This window comes from Lactuca virosa, chromosome 2, assembly GCF_052849685.1.
Source record: "Lactuca virosa cultivar CGN04683 chromosome 2, Lactuca_virosa_CGN04683_v6, whole genome shotgun sequence".
In the NCBI taxonomy this organism is placed as follows: Eukaryota; Viridiplantae; Streptophyta; class Magnoliopsida; order Asterales; family Asteraceae; genus Lactuca; species Lactuca virosa.
In genome coordinates, this window is record NC_136427.1 from 81,963,702 (window position 1) to 81,977,989 (window position 14,288).

Genomic DNA, 14,288 nt, shown 5'->3' on the forward strand with positions numbered 1-14,288 from the left:
CAAATGTGGAGGCATTTTGAGCTTTTTAAATTGATGAGATGCGTCACGAAAAAGCTCAACAAAAAAAGTCTACCATTTTATCATGGATGTTCTTAGGTAACCCATAACCAAGGGGAAAAAACCTTGGATTATATTGAAAAAAAAAACATCTAAATAAACCATCAACATCTCATGTACCATAATGGGATGTGCACCGATCCCATGATGCTGAATAAATTGTTCCATATTCAGGCCAAACAACTGAAGATACACATTGAGTATGGCCCACAAGTGTAGATACAGCCTCCCCCTATATTTATTTTTTAACCAAATTATCAATAAACTTAATGAAAATATAAATTAAAATATAAAAATATACCTTTGATTGAGATTCTTCTTCCTTGTTCCCTTTTTTCCTTTTCTTTACTGATACAATAGCTGCTTCATTACACTCTGTTTGCCACACGTTGATTCTGCATTCCCAAGAACCTGAACATATCTGTAATGGAGGAGAGAGGTGAGATAGTGGCAACAATGTAAATCATTAAAGATTATTGAGAAAAAGAAAAAATTACCAAATTGCCATTAGGCTGTGATGCAAGGCTTTGAACTGAAGCAGTATGCCCACGAAGAGTTCTGAAAAGTCTGGTCTGGTCAAAAAGATTTTTCAAAGTAAAAAACTAAGACTGGAATTAACATATTGATTGGTTGATTTCTTAAAGAAATTTTCCAGTTTAAAAAGTCATCATGAATGCTTTAGATACCAGTACTGTTTAGAATTAGTTTCTGTTATATCTTATGCGACTAGATGACTCTTGCAAACAAATATGAAGTCATTAACGTAAAAGCCACCATGGACATTTTAAAGATGTATTGAGGCGTGTGTCTGCAGCTAGTTTTATGCACTATACCCTTTTGTTAGTAAATGAAGATATCTCGTTACTATACCCTTCTATTAAAAAAATGAAGATATGTTATTCGATACTAATTCAAGCATATTATAAACAAATATAATTGAACATCTATAAGCATAAACAAACATATAATATACTTATGTAATAAAATATAATTGAACATAAAAGAACTAATATGAACCAACATAAACGAATTGGGATGTTGGAACTAGAAGAGTGAAGACGTCTCTTTGTGTTCCTCAATCCTGTATTATGAAACAATTTTGTTGTGTATTATCGACATATACATGTGGCATTCCTTGTGACATGAATGATGGATTAGCGAATGAGATTTATTTGACATGGCAGATTGGTTAGGCAGCTCTGTAGAAAGATTGCCACGGCGCCTACTGAGGAAGAAGGAGCGTCGTGAGTTTGGAAGTAAATCCTTGGGTTTCTCTCTCTCCAATATCTCTTAATTTAAACTAAGGGCATAATTGTCAACTAACTATAAAATTCTGTGGATGGATAACAAAATATGCCCTCATTTATTTTTTCCTTCCTTTTTCACAGATTCTTTTAGTTATCCTTAGAGAATTTAATGGCTAGAAAGAGAAACAATAATTCTTATATATGGATAACTTTTATTCCTAACCATACATATAGGATTGCCCTGATTTCTGTGAGCTTGTATTTCACCCTCTCTCTGTCTTTCTATCTCTCCTATCTCAAACACACATACACACACCATTGAAATTTGAAAATGGCCGACGCTTTAGTTACTGTTGCTGCCGAGGCGATCCTGAAAAAGGTAGCATCCATAGCTGCCAATGAAATCGCCCTTGCTTGGGGTTACAAAGAGAAGTTGTACACACTTGAAGGGACCTTGAAAATGATTCGTGCCAAGTTACAGGATGCCGAGAACCAGAAAGGTCAAAAACATGGTGTGATGGAGTGGCTGAAACAGCTAAAAGATGTTGTTGGTGAAGCTGATGATGTGGTGGACGAGGTTCACTATGAAATGTTGAGGCGTGAGGTAAAGAATCGAGATCGGGTGGCAATAAAGGTACCCTCTCTCCCAAACTTGAAAAAGCTTTTCTTTCGTAGTGAAATGGGTCATAAAATCAAAAACATTAACGAAAAGTTGTCTCAAATCAATAAGGATGCTAATGAGTTGGGACTACAAAATGAACAGCGTGGCCCTGTTGTTCAATATCGACCCTACCCGGAGACAGATCCAAATTTAGGCGAATTCAAAATTGTTGGGAGGGAGGATGATGAAGAGCGCATCATACACCTTTTAACCGAGGCAAGAAAAGAAGAAAAACTTACGATTGTTCCTATTGTGGGAATGGGCGGGATAGGGAAGACCACTCTGGCTAAGTCCGTCTTCAATAATCCAAAAATCCAACAACATTTTGATGTGAAAGCTTGGTTGTGTGTGTCGATTAAGGTTGACATGAACACACTTCTGGCAAAGATCTATGAATCTATTGCAGGAGAGAAACCTAAGTCGGAAACAATGGTCAATTTAGTTCGAGATCTTGAAAACAAGTTGGGAGCAAAAAGATACTTTCTAGTCCTGGATGATGTTTGGAACGAAGAGAGATTATATTGGGAAGATTTTAGGAGAGTTATGATAAATGTGAAGTCACAAATTGGAAGTGGCGTTCTTGTCACTACCAGGAAACTTGACATCGGAACTAAGGCTATGTCAATGGATGCATGTTCTTTAAAAGGTCTTTCTAATGATAATTGTTGGAATATCTTTAAAGAGAGGGCCTTTTTAGCAGGACAATCACCACAACCTGAATTGGAGGAGATAGGGCGTGATATTGCCAAAAAGTGTTGTGGTTTGCCTTTGCTATTAAATGTAATAGGAGGTATGTTGAAAAATTACAGTGACCCTGAGAAGTGGTTGGCCATCAAAAATAGCGAAGTTTGGGATCTAGAAGATGAAAGGGAGAGAGTTCAAAAAAGTTTGGAACTGAGCTTTGATAATCTTCCCAACTCTATGGCTAAGCAATGCTGTTGAAGGTCATCACTAGCCTGATAGAATCATGTTATTGTCTAGAAGAAGTTAGCATGTTCTAGAATGATCTGGAAGATTCTAGAACATTATGGAATTCTATGGAGAAGTCTAGAAGATGCCAGAAGATTCTAGAATACTCTAGAATGAGATGGAAGACCCTGGAAGGCTATGGAACATTCTAGAACACTATGGAAGGCACAAGAATGTCTATACTTATCTAGGACATTATAGAATATTCTAGAAACATATAAAAGCTTGTAATTAATATAGAATATGGTAGATAGTTCTAGAATAGTCATGAATGTATGTAGATCTAGAAACTTCCTATAAGGAGGTGGAAACACCTATAAATAGGTATGGAGCTCATTTGCTCCAAATCAATCCCAACATCCAAGTATCCTAGAAAGCCTCAAAGAAAGCAAAGTGTGTAGTAGTCTCACAAAGTGTAAGATCTTCTTAAGCGTCTTAATAAAAGTCTTGTTGTTTCCCATATAAAGAGTCGTGTTCAACAATCTGGTATCAGAGCAAGGTTTCTTGATAGTGAGAACGAGTGATTCTCGTTGTATCGTGAGTAGTTTGTGACTCTGCAAGTTTAGTATCGAAACTAGCTTGTTTGGTATTACCGAGGTACTGCCAACACGATGGGTGATCTCCAAGTCGTCGGAGGAATCAAGAAACTCAACAACAACAACTACAAAACGTGGGAAACATGTATGAAGTCCTACTTACAAGGACAAGATCTATGGGAGGTCGTTGGTGGAAGCGAAACTACGCCACCAGAGGAAGACGTTAATGGTGCTTTACGTAAATGGAAAATCAAAGCAGGCAAAGCAATGTTTGCCTTGAAGACCACAATCGAAGAAGAGATGTTGGAGCATATTCGGGATGAGAACACCCCGAAAGAAGCTTGGGACACGTTTGTGACGCTTTTCTCAAAGAAGAATGATACGAGACTACAACTTTTGGAGAACGAGCTATTATCAATCTCACAACGTGACATGACGATTGCTCAATATTTCCACAAGGTCAAGTCAATATGTCGGGAGATACTGAACTAGATCCGCAATCCGTCATTGCAGAAGCTCGAATGAAGAGGATCATTATCCATGGACTGAGGCCGGAATATAGAAGCTTTGTTACTGCTGTACAAGGATGGCCCGTTCAACCATCACTTGTAGAGTTTGAGAATTTGTTGGCCAGCCAAGAAGCTATGGCTAAGCAAATGGGAGGCATCACGCTGAAGAGTGAAGAAGAAGCACTCTACACAAGTAAAAGTCGAAGGAATTTCAAGCCACCTTCTAAAGAAGGATACAAAAATGCTGACAAAGGGAAGAGTCAGCAAGGAACCTCACAACCATGGAGATCTCAAAAGACCGACAATAAGAGTTCTTGGGGGAGGAGGTTCGAAGGCAACTGCAACAATTGTGGAAAGTGGGGCCATATGTCCAAGGATTGTTGGTCAAAGAAAAAGTCTGTGGAAAACAATGTAGTAACTTCCAAAAAGGAAGTAGAGGATGAATGGGATGTTGAGGCACTATGTGCTATAGAAGAGAATAAGACTAAAAGAGGAAGGCTAATGTTCGTGGATGTCAGGGTAAATGGAGGATACACCAACGCTTTGGTAGATACAGGTGCATCTCATAATTTCCTTGCTAAAGATGAAGCTAAAAAGTTGGGCATCAAATACACCAAAAATCCAGGCCGGTTGAAAGTCGTCAACTCTTTATCCAAGCCTATCATTGGTGTTGCATATGGAGTACCTCTTAAGATAGCAGAATGGGAAGGCACCATAGACTTGACAGTGGTGCATATGGATGACTGTCGTATGGTATTGGGAATGGATTTCCTAGACAACGTACGACCCTGGTCATTTGAGAGAGATGATATCATGCGTATCACCAAGGGTTCAATAATTCACATTGTACCCTTGAAGAGGAATATGATTGGATCCCGAATGCTATCAACTATGAAACTCAACAAAGGTCTCAAGAAGAGCGAGACAAAGTTTATGACAACTTTGGAGGAGGAAGACGTTCATTGGAAGATGGATGCTCCGAAGGAGAATAATAACATGACATCACTAGAGTTGCATAAAAAGTCTCATCTTAGACGAAAAATGGAACATGTGATGGAGAAACTGGATAAGGCGAAAAAGAAGAAAAACACATTAATTCGTAAGAGCAAAGTAGAATTTCTCAACAGAGCAACATCTAAACAAGATGAGCAGATCAATAAGGGATCACGTCATAACATGTTAATATTGTGGAAATTTTCCAAAGCTTGTAAAAGGGACAACTCACATGCTTACAAGTTTCTCAAAGGGAGGCATAAGAAACTACACAAGACAGTTCAACAAAGTCAGGAACAATATTATGCTGCAAGAAAATGCAACCACGAATGTCGTTGTCAACTACGAAAACAATATACGAAGCAACGACTACAACAACTAAGAAAAAACCAAGCATGTGGAAGAGAAAAAGTTCTCAAGGAAGAAGTCAATATGCGACAGATCAAGACTGATAAACAAATAGCGAAATTATTCACCAAAGGGCTAAGTAAAGGAAAAAGTGAAGGTTTTAGATGTCAGCTCAACATGATACGAAGAATGGGGGCTAGTGCTGAGGGGGAGTGTTGAAGGTCATCACTAGCCTGATAGAATCATGTTATTGTCTAGAAGAAGTTAGCATGTTCTAGAATGATCTGGAAGATTCTAGAACATTATGGAATTCTATGGAGAAGTCTAGAAGATGCCAGAAGATTCTAGAATACTCTAGAATGAGATGGAAGACCCTGGAAGGCTATGGAACATTCTAGAACACTATGGAAGGCACAAGAATGTCTATACTTATCTAGGACATTATAGAATATTCTAGAAACATATAAAAGCTTGTAATTAATATAGAATATGGTAGATAGTTCTAGAATAGTCATGAATGTATGTAGATCTAGAAACTTCCTATAAGGAGGTGGAAACACCTATAAATAGGTATGGAGCTCATTTGCTCCAAATCAATCCCAACATCCAAGTATCCTAGAAAGCCTCAAAGAAAGCAAAGTGTGTAGTAGTCTCACAAAGTGTAAGATCTTCTTAAGCGTCTTAATAAAAGTCTTGTTGTTTCCCATATAAAGAGTCGTGTTCAACAAATGCTTCACATATTGTTTCATCTTTGAGAAAGATAAGGTCATGAAAAGGGAAGAACTGGTTCAACTTTGGATGGCTTTAGGGTTGGTTCAAGCGGATGAGGAAAGAAACAAGGAGATGGAGGATGTGGGGAATGATATTTTTCAAATTTTGGTCAGCAATTCGTTGTTCCAAGATGTTGAAAGGGATGAGTATGGTAACATCAGTCATTGTAGCATGCATGATCTGGTGCATGATCTTTCATTATCACTTTCAAAACATGAAAGCTTTTGTCTGGTGGATGCAACAAATGATGACATTGCATGTATCCCTCAGGTTAAACATCTCGCTTTTTACCAACAGAACGAGGATGATAATTTCAAAGCCAAGGTTTCTATGTTGATTGAAAGGAATACAGTGGCTAGAACTTTGCATACATTGTTTATCAAAGTTGAAGTCAAGAAGAAATTTTCATTTCAAGGATTAAAGTGCATACGCATCCTAAAACTCAACGGATTTAGTATTGAGATGTTAGACGATTCAATTGGAGGGTTGGTGCATCTCAGGTATCTTGATTTGTCATTTACCAGGATCAGTGTGCTTCCTGAATCGATTGGTAAATTATACCACTTGCAAACTCTGAAGTTGCAAGGTTGTGATGATCTCAAGTTTCCAGAAGCCATGAGAAATTTGATAAGCCTGCGGTATTTCATGTGTGATAAAGATATTCCCACCTATGTCCTGGGACAGTTGATTTATCTTCGAAAACTGTCTTCCGTCAAAGTGGTTGGAAGGAAGGGGCATGGTATTGAAGAGCTCCGCCATTTGAATAACCTTACTGGAAGCCTCTGTATTTCACATCTTGAGAACGTCATTAGCAAAGAGGATGCTGTCAAGGCAGACTTATATAGAAAGAAAAATTTAAACAAGATTGAATTCATTTGGAGTGAGTACGACAGAGGTGCCAACAGAAACGATGTGGGTGTATTGGCAGGCTTGCAACCCCCACGAGATGTAAAAAAATTGACAATTATTAATTTTTCTGGTGATAATTTTCCAGATTGGGTGATGAAGATGGCAATCCATATTGAAGGGAAATGGACGCCCCTTGACAAGCTGGTGGAGATTAGATTATCTGGATGTAGTAGCTGCCTCTCTCTTCCGACGCTTGAGCACCTACCACATCTTCGGGAACTTGAGTTATTGGGAATGGACAACTTGACATGGTTAAGGAGTTGCGATGTTACCGGATCAACCAAGCCTTTGTCTCCATCGTTGAGATCGCTCAAACTAAATTGTATGTACAGACTGGAAAAGTGGATAGATGGAGCACCCAACAGCTCAAAAATGATATCGCCTGTCCTCGAGAAGTTGGTGATAGAGAATTGCCCAAAGATTATTCTGTTAGATGAATGCCATCCCCATCCTCTTGTTTCCTTATATATATATAATTGCAGTGGTCTGGTGTCCATTACGAGCATACAAGGCCTTACATCTCTTGAATCTTTAAATATCTTCAGGTGCGATAGTCTTTTAGGAATAGCCAATTTGCCCAACGAGTGTCATTCTTTGAAGACTTTGTATATTAGATATTGCACCAACCTGACTTCCTTGCCTCATGAATCATTCGACAGTTTTGCCTTCTTAAATGATTTGAGAGTTGGTCCGTTCTCAAAGGAGTTCGATTCTTTCCCGAGTCTCCAAGGCATCCAGAAGTTAAGGGACCACCTTCACTCGTTAGAATTGAGAGGTTGGGATCATATGGAGTCGATACCTGAAGAAATACAACACCTCACCTCACTGACTCGGTTATACATATATTGATTCGGAATTCAAGAACTGCCCATGTGGTTATCCAGCATGTCATCTATCCGACATTTATTTTTCTTTAACTGCAAGCGGCTAAATAAAGAGACAGTTAGACGGGGAGCACCACAGGAAGCAACTTATTATTATAATTAGAACAAATTTCTGCATTCACCCCAAAAACTTATTATTATTATTAGAACAAATTCACAAACCTTCTATATTATATGACTATATTTCTTTTTCACTTAATGGAGACATGACTTCAGGCCCCATTAAGTCATGTATGGGTAAAGTGACTGAACAGATAATGATATCTGTCTGACTAAATGACCATTTTACCCTTACATTCCGAAAAAAATTCAGAATATTCATCAATTTCTAACATGAGAGAGTACTTACCTCATTTACTTTTTACTTCCATTTCCTCAAGTCAAAAAGAAACAGCCCCTTAATTGGTAAGGAAATGTAAGTACATTGTTATTTTATAAACATAAGAACATGGTTTTACTTTTACCTCAAAGGTTAGATAATGTAGAAGGCTATATATAAATTTAAGCATATTCCTGCAGAGTATTGATGATGTAGAGATTGCTGTTCCATGCATATCACGTGCACGTGCACCCTACAACAACAACAAGAAAATCATAATTACAAAAAATATAAATAGTAAAATTAAAAGGAGATATTTTTATTTTTTTAATAAATATTCATATCAGGGATATTTAGTCTCATACTTGATGTAGTTGCCAAGCTGCACAAAGCTGTCTGTGAACATGTTTGCAATGAAACAGAAATCGAAAAATTAATTGATATTTTGTCAGAGCTTTTCTTGATATCACAAGAGATAATGGCCATTGAACCTGTAACAAAAATAACAACTTACTTTCATTTAATTGATAATTAGAAAAATAAAAAATTAGATAATTAGTAAAGTAGTTTCATTTATGGGTTAATCTCATAAAAGACCATATATTTTGTGTTTTTTCCGGATTAGACCTCATCTTTATTTTTTTCATGATATATTTTTTCATTTTTTGCGAAAAAACCCTCAACTTTGTCTTTTTTTTCCGAAAAAAACCCTCAACCTTCTAAATGTTTCCAAATAAATCCTCGACTTTTTTAGTTTTTCCTGAAAAAAACCTCACATTATACAACTTTTTTTAGAGAAAAATGACTAAAAGGGTCAGAGGTATTTTTCATGAAAAAATAAAGTTGAGGTTTAATCCGGAAAAAAAAACACAAAATATAAGGTCTTTTGTGAGATTAAAACCCCAATTCCAGTTATAACATTGTCATATTGAAAATGATTTGTATTTGAATGACATTGCTATAAATAACTAAATGGATTTTTTCAAAGTAGAATGTTGTAATAGGAATAAATGATAGTAAGATGTTATAAATTTATAGTAAACAAATGAATGAAAGTAGGTTGCTATTTCTTGCATTAAATGAAAGAAAGAAAGAAAATGTTAAAGGAGTGTTGATAATGATAATTACCTTGTAATTAACAGGGAAGGTTTCCATACTAGTGATCAAGGGCTCCTCTACAACATCAGCCTCTGAAACTGTCTCACCACCACCTCCACCTGTTTGAAGATCTTTCAGAATGCTCAGTCTCTTTAACAAAGAACCTATGTCCTGAAAAAGGCATAAAAAATTAATTAATTATTTCTAAAAGTGGAATGTTATGTTGTAATGGGAATAAATGAAACTGACCACATAACATGTGACATCTTCATTCAAAGGATCTGCTGCAGCTGCTGTGGAACGCAATGCAAGGTCCAACAGAGACTGAAAATTAAACTCAAATAGATTAAAATGTAAATAGCAGTGTGCTTTCATTTTCATTTATTTGTGTATTATATTCAGAGCATCAAACTCTTTATTCAGAAAGAAAGTCAGGAAATTGAGTATTTTTCTATAAGTCATCTGTTTACAAATGTCATTTATTTTCTCAGATAGAACTTAATGGGTAAAAACAGAGTGAGAAATGATAATTCAATTCTTATATATGGATAACTTTTATCCCTAACTATACATATGGATGATACAAATAAGGGCAAATTACAGAAACAACATTATATTTTGGGCAATTTTGCAGTTTAACCAACCATTTCTACTTTATTTTTTTACAATAAAAAAAACCATTAAAGTTTCAGACATATTTCCAGTTTAACCATAGGTCAAAAATGGTTAATTTGGAGAATTAGAATGGTTAGTTTGGGAAAATATCTTAACTTTTATGGTTTGATTGGAAAGAAAAAAGTATCAGTGGTGTAATCACAATAATTGCCCAAAATATACTCTGGTTTTTTTTTACTTAGATAATATGAGGTAAATGGAGAAAGACCTGAAGCTTCTCAACAGAGATCTCATTTGGTGTTTTATCAAGTTCATCACGTGCAATATCCATAAAATGAACCAAGAAATCACCCTGTATTTGTAACTCAATCAAATATAATTATTAATTTCAATTCAAAAACTTTAAACTACAAAAACATAACAATCAAAATTTAACCTGATCCAGAAGAAGATAATGCTTAATAGAACGCAGCTTTGCAATCAGGTCATACTGTCAACATTCAAAATAATAATTGGTCACTGAATATTGTTAAAAGAACTACAACATGCACCCATCAGGAAAAAAAAAGATTTAAAAAAAAATGAAAATAACCCCACCGTGTCCTTCATGAGATTTAGTAATTCGCCACTAGCAAAATCATAAGCAGATTTAATGCATTCAAGATAATGATCATTCGACCCAAAGTTCATCAATTTTGAATTCTCCAATGCAGGCACCTATAAAACACATATAAAAGCCTCTCTAATACCAACAATAATATGGTTAATTTACATTTTTCGTCCCTGTGGTTTGTTGAATTTTACAAATATGGTTCGCTAGTGTGACACCCCAAACCTTGTCTGTTTCCGTTACGCGATTTCCGTTAATAAAATTTCGAATTCATTAACTTTTCCGTCAAACTTCTTGGTTTAGACAATAACCTAATTATATGTAATTAAATTATTTACGAGTCGGAACCAAAAATCATGCGGAAACCCGAATATTTCGAAAAATCAATCAATTCCGGCCTAAGTGAGTTTACGGCCAGTAAAGAGTGGACCCCCCCCCCCCCACCACCGACCACAAAACCCCTATAAATACGAGACCTCCACCTTCATTTGAACATTTCTGGCCGAAAACTCTCTCCTTCTCTCTCTAAGAACCTTGACCGTAAACACCTAAAAACACCTTCAAAGTTCGGGAAACATCGAGAAACACCGTTTGGAGTCACTTCGGGGCGTCTGGAGCACTTATCTCTTCGAAATCAGCACCACTGTTCTTGAGTTTACGGTCCGCCTTCAAAGACCGTAAACCCTGTTCTTGAGTTTACGGTCCAAGCCTTCAATGACCGTAAACTCTGTTTTTGAGTTTACGACCGTAAACTCACCAAGCCTTCAGAAACCGTAAACTGTTTGTCAACCGTAAACCCTTGTTCACGGCCGTAAACACCTTTTAAGTGGTGCTTTTGGCTGAAAACCCACTTTCATCGATTCGATCAGTCCCGGTAACATTCCTCAACCGAACACAAGTGTTCTTCTGACACTTTGTCTAACGAAATCACTAATTTAGATACATATATGTATTTATTTGATAATAGGATTCCGTTAAGTGTCACGTGCAACAACTCGAGGATCTTCATTTCAGTCAACGATTTCACGCAACAACTGTGAGTTCATACCCCTACATTTTCTGTATTTTTAATGTTTTCAGGGGGGAATACAAGCTAAACATAAATGTTTTCAAGAATATACATAAAACTTATGCAAATCTCATACTTTAAATCCCTTTTGTACTATGCTGAGCATAAGGGACGTTTTCACTAAAATTGCATAATTTTTTCCGAACACGCTATTCGCTACGTTTTACATGCAAACTATAATCGGTATAGTTTGGGATTTTTCTAACACATATCAAGTATAGAAACTTTCACTACTAAACATATGCACTAAGACAGAAACCGTTTACAGTTTACATCACTACTTTATCATGGTATTCATAACTGTAATTATCACTATATATGGTATACATACGGATTTTCACTACGGTAGAACGCTACTACACTACATGTAAACTAGATTATACGATACTGTGAGGCGCTACTTCACTACTGTACCCTTAGGTGTACAGGGATAAATCCTACCATAGTATAACCAGAGTCTCCTGGAGGGAGAGCGTGAGATTTGTGAATAGATCTATTCAGGACTGACAATCCCACACCCGAACTGCTAGCTACAGTTGGGCAGGCATACCTAGGGTGACAAATGTCATTTAACTCGAGGCCTGAAGACCGTTGGAAAGGTCTCTAGTCATATCAAGCATGGTTATACGACTCACAATATGTATAAATCATCTTTAGTTTACAACTTGACACTCTTCAACAGTTTTATTTACACTAAATAGAACTAATACACACTACAACTGGAGAACTTTCAGGGTTTTCAAATAGAAACGAACATACAATGGTTGCACGCACGAAATACTATTACATCATGATTAGCATTAGCTAGTCACATGAAGTAATAATTTCGCATATCACTACAGTTTTCAGTGACAAACATTCATGGTTTTATACAGAATTGAGAACACTACATTTTCACTAAAGAAAATATCGGATTTTCTTGGAACTATACAAACATTTTACGAACTCATCAACGATTTTCACTACAAACCACCGCTTATGAACTCACCAGCTTTATGCTGATACTCTTTCAAACTGCTTGTATTCTCAGGAAATCAGTAGACAGGTACTTGCTGGATTTTCGAGGAACTGGAGCAAAAAGAGTTTTATGTTTATACTATACAAAGCTATTGGATGTAATTCAAACAAAGTTTCAGACAAAGTTTCAACTGATGTAAACATTTTTATTTAAGTATTCACTGTAATGGTTGTGTTGCTATGATTGCTGTTATTCATTGGTTGTGATGCTACACATGACGTCCTCCGCCCCGGAACGTTTCCGCCATCGGTTTCGGGGTGTGACAGCTACTTTGATTTTTTAAATTCTGGGTCCCTAAAGCATTGACAAAACAGCGTTTTAAGGACCAAGAAGTTAAAAATCAAACGATTGGACCACATTTGTAAGAATCAACAAAACAAAGGGATGAAAAACGTGATTAAATGAAAGTTGCAGAAAGAAACAAGACCTGAACAGTGTGGCCACATTCTCTCATGACATTCAAAGATTTCCCTGTTGTTAAAATGGTTTCAGCTGAATTTGCAAGGAAAAAAGGGATATCATCTTTCAGACTGTATCTTTGTCTCCAATACATAGCATCATAATCTTCGGTCAGACTCTCCTATAACAGCAGGGGTAAAATCGTACTTTTTAGCATGTTTGTACTTTTTGGAAAAATTTGTAGGAGGGGTAAAAATAAATAGTACTTTTTGGAGAGATTTGTTCTCAGCAATGAAGAACTCATCATGAGGATCATCAATAACTCCTTCATACACCCACCTGCATATATGCAAATATATATGGACAATATTGAGTATGTTATGGGAAAATTGCAGAAAATAGCAACACACTTTCTATATTGGTAAAGGGGTAAAATAGTACTTTTTGGAGTATATTATTGGGCATTGTGACTTTATATATACCTTTCAAGTATGCCAAGATAAGCAGAATTTGCGGACTCTATCATCTTCTCAAGCAATGATCTCACCAAATAGTTACCAGCCATAATCTTGGCCTGGTTAAATTTAAAATATATAAATAAATAGCATATAATATATTTTAGTTTATTTTATTGAGATACTTACCTGACTCTGTAAAAGGTTAAGAACTGCAGAACCTACAAAATTACTTGCTGATGCCTTTCTTATTACTGTTGATAATGCTTGCATTGATCCCATCATTGGCTGCAAATAGGTAAAAAGGCAACAAATATGAATCATGAAACCAAAAAAGAAGATACTCATCTTAATTTGTAAATATATAAACAAAAAATGAAGTTTATAAAAAAGTACCTGACAATATAACCATAATCCTTGTATTGAGAGTCTTCCTAGTCGAAATTGATGCATGGCTTGATAATTCTCTGAAAAATAATTATTTATTACATAGAAAAATAGTAAATTCATGCAACCCTGACACTAAAATGTGTTATACTGTTATATTTATCTTACATAGTCAATGATTCCTATTGAATAGCTTGTTATTGTATTAGTAAATTTATCACTCACTGTAGTTTCCAGAACTTAGAATGTTCAAAGTTGCATTACTGTCGATATCAAATATCTAAGAATCTATATCATTATTTATAATTATATTCAGTAAAAACTATCATATAATAGGCAGCAATAGCATTGAACATAAATAGCTTACCAAAAGGTGTGTTTAATTACCTTGTAATTAACAGAAAAGGTTTCCATACCAGTGATCAAGGGCTCTT

General features: G+C 36.1%; 1 protein-coding gene and 2 long non-coding RNA genes across 3 annotated transcripts; 1 reads left to right on the top strand and 2 right to left on the bottom strand.

Moving 5' to 3' along the window:
• Positions 1-19: 19 nt before the first annotated feature.
• Positions 20-1,375, bottom strand: LOC145156419 (uncharacterized). The gene is made up of 3 exons (XR_013736685.1): positions 555-1,375; positions 359-478; positions 20-289 (listed from the first exon to the last, which is right to left on the bottom strand). It is a non-coding gene; the product is annotated as an uncharacterized LOC145156419 (long non-coding RNA).
• A 207-nt stretch (positions 1,376-1,582) lies between these two features.
• LOC145157541 (uncharacterized) lies at positions 1,583-8,705 on the top strand. Its single transcript, XM_079076566.1, has 4 exons — positions 1,583-2,902; positions 3,532-3,897; positions 3,984-5,532; positions 6,034-8,705. Exons 1-4 carry the CDS (start codon positions 1,636-1,638, stop codon positions 7,847-7,849), a joined length of 4,998 nt encoding a protein of 1,665 aa, XP_078932692.1. The 5' UTR covers positions 1,583-1,635; the 3' UTR covers positions 7,850-8,705.
• A 903-nt stretch (positions 8,706-9,608) lies between these two features.
• On the bottom strand, positions 9,609-10,408 carry LOC145159223 (uncharacterized). The gene is made up of 3 exons (XR_013737558.1): positions 10,353-10,408; positions 10,185-10,268; positions 9,609-9,625 (listed from the first exon to the last, which is right to left on the bottom strand). It is a non-coding gene; the product is annotated as an uncharacterized LOC145159223 (long non-coding RNA).
• Between the last annotated feature and the right edge of the window lie 3,880 nt (positions 10,409-14,288).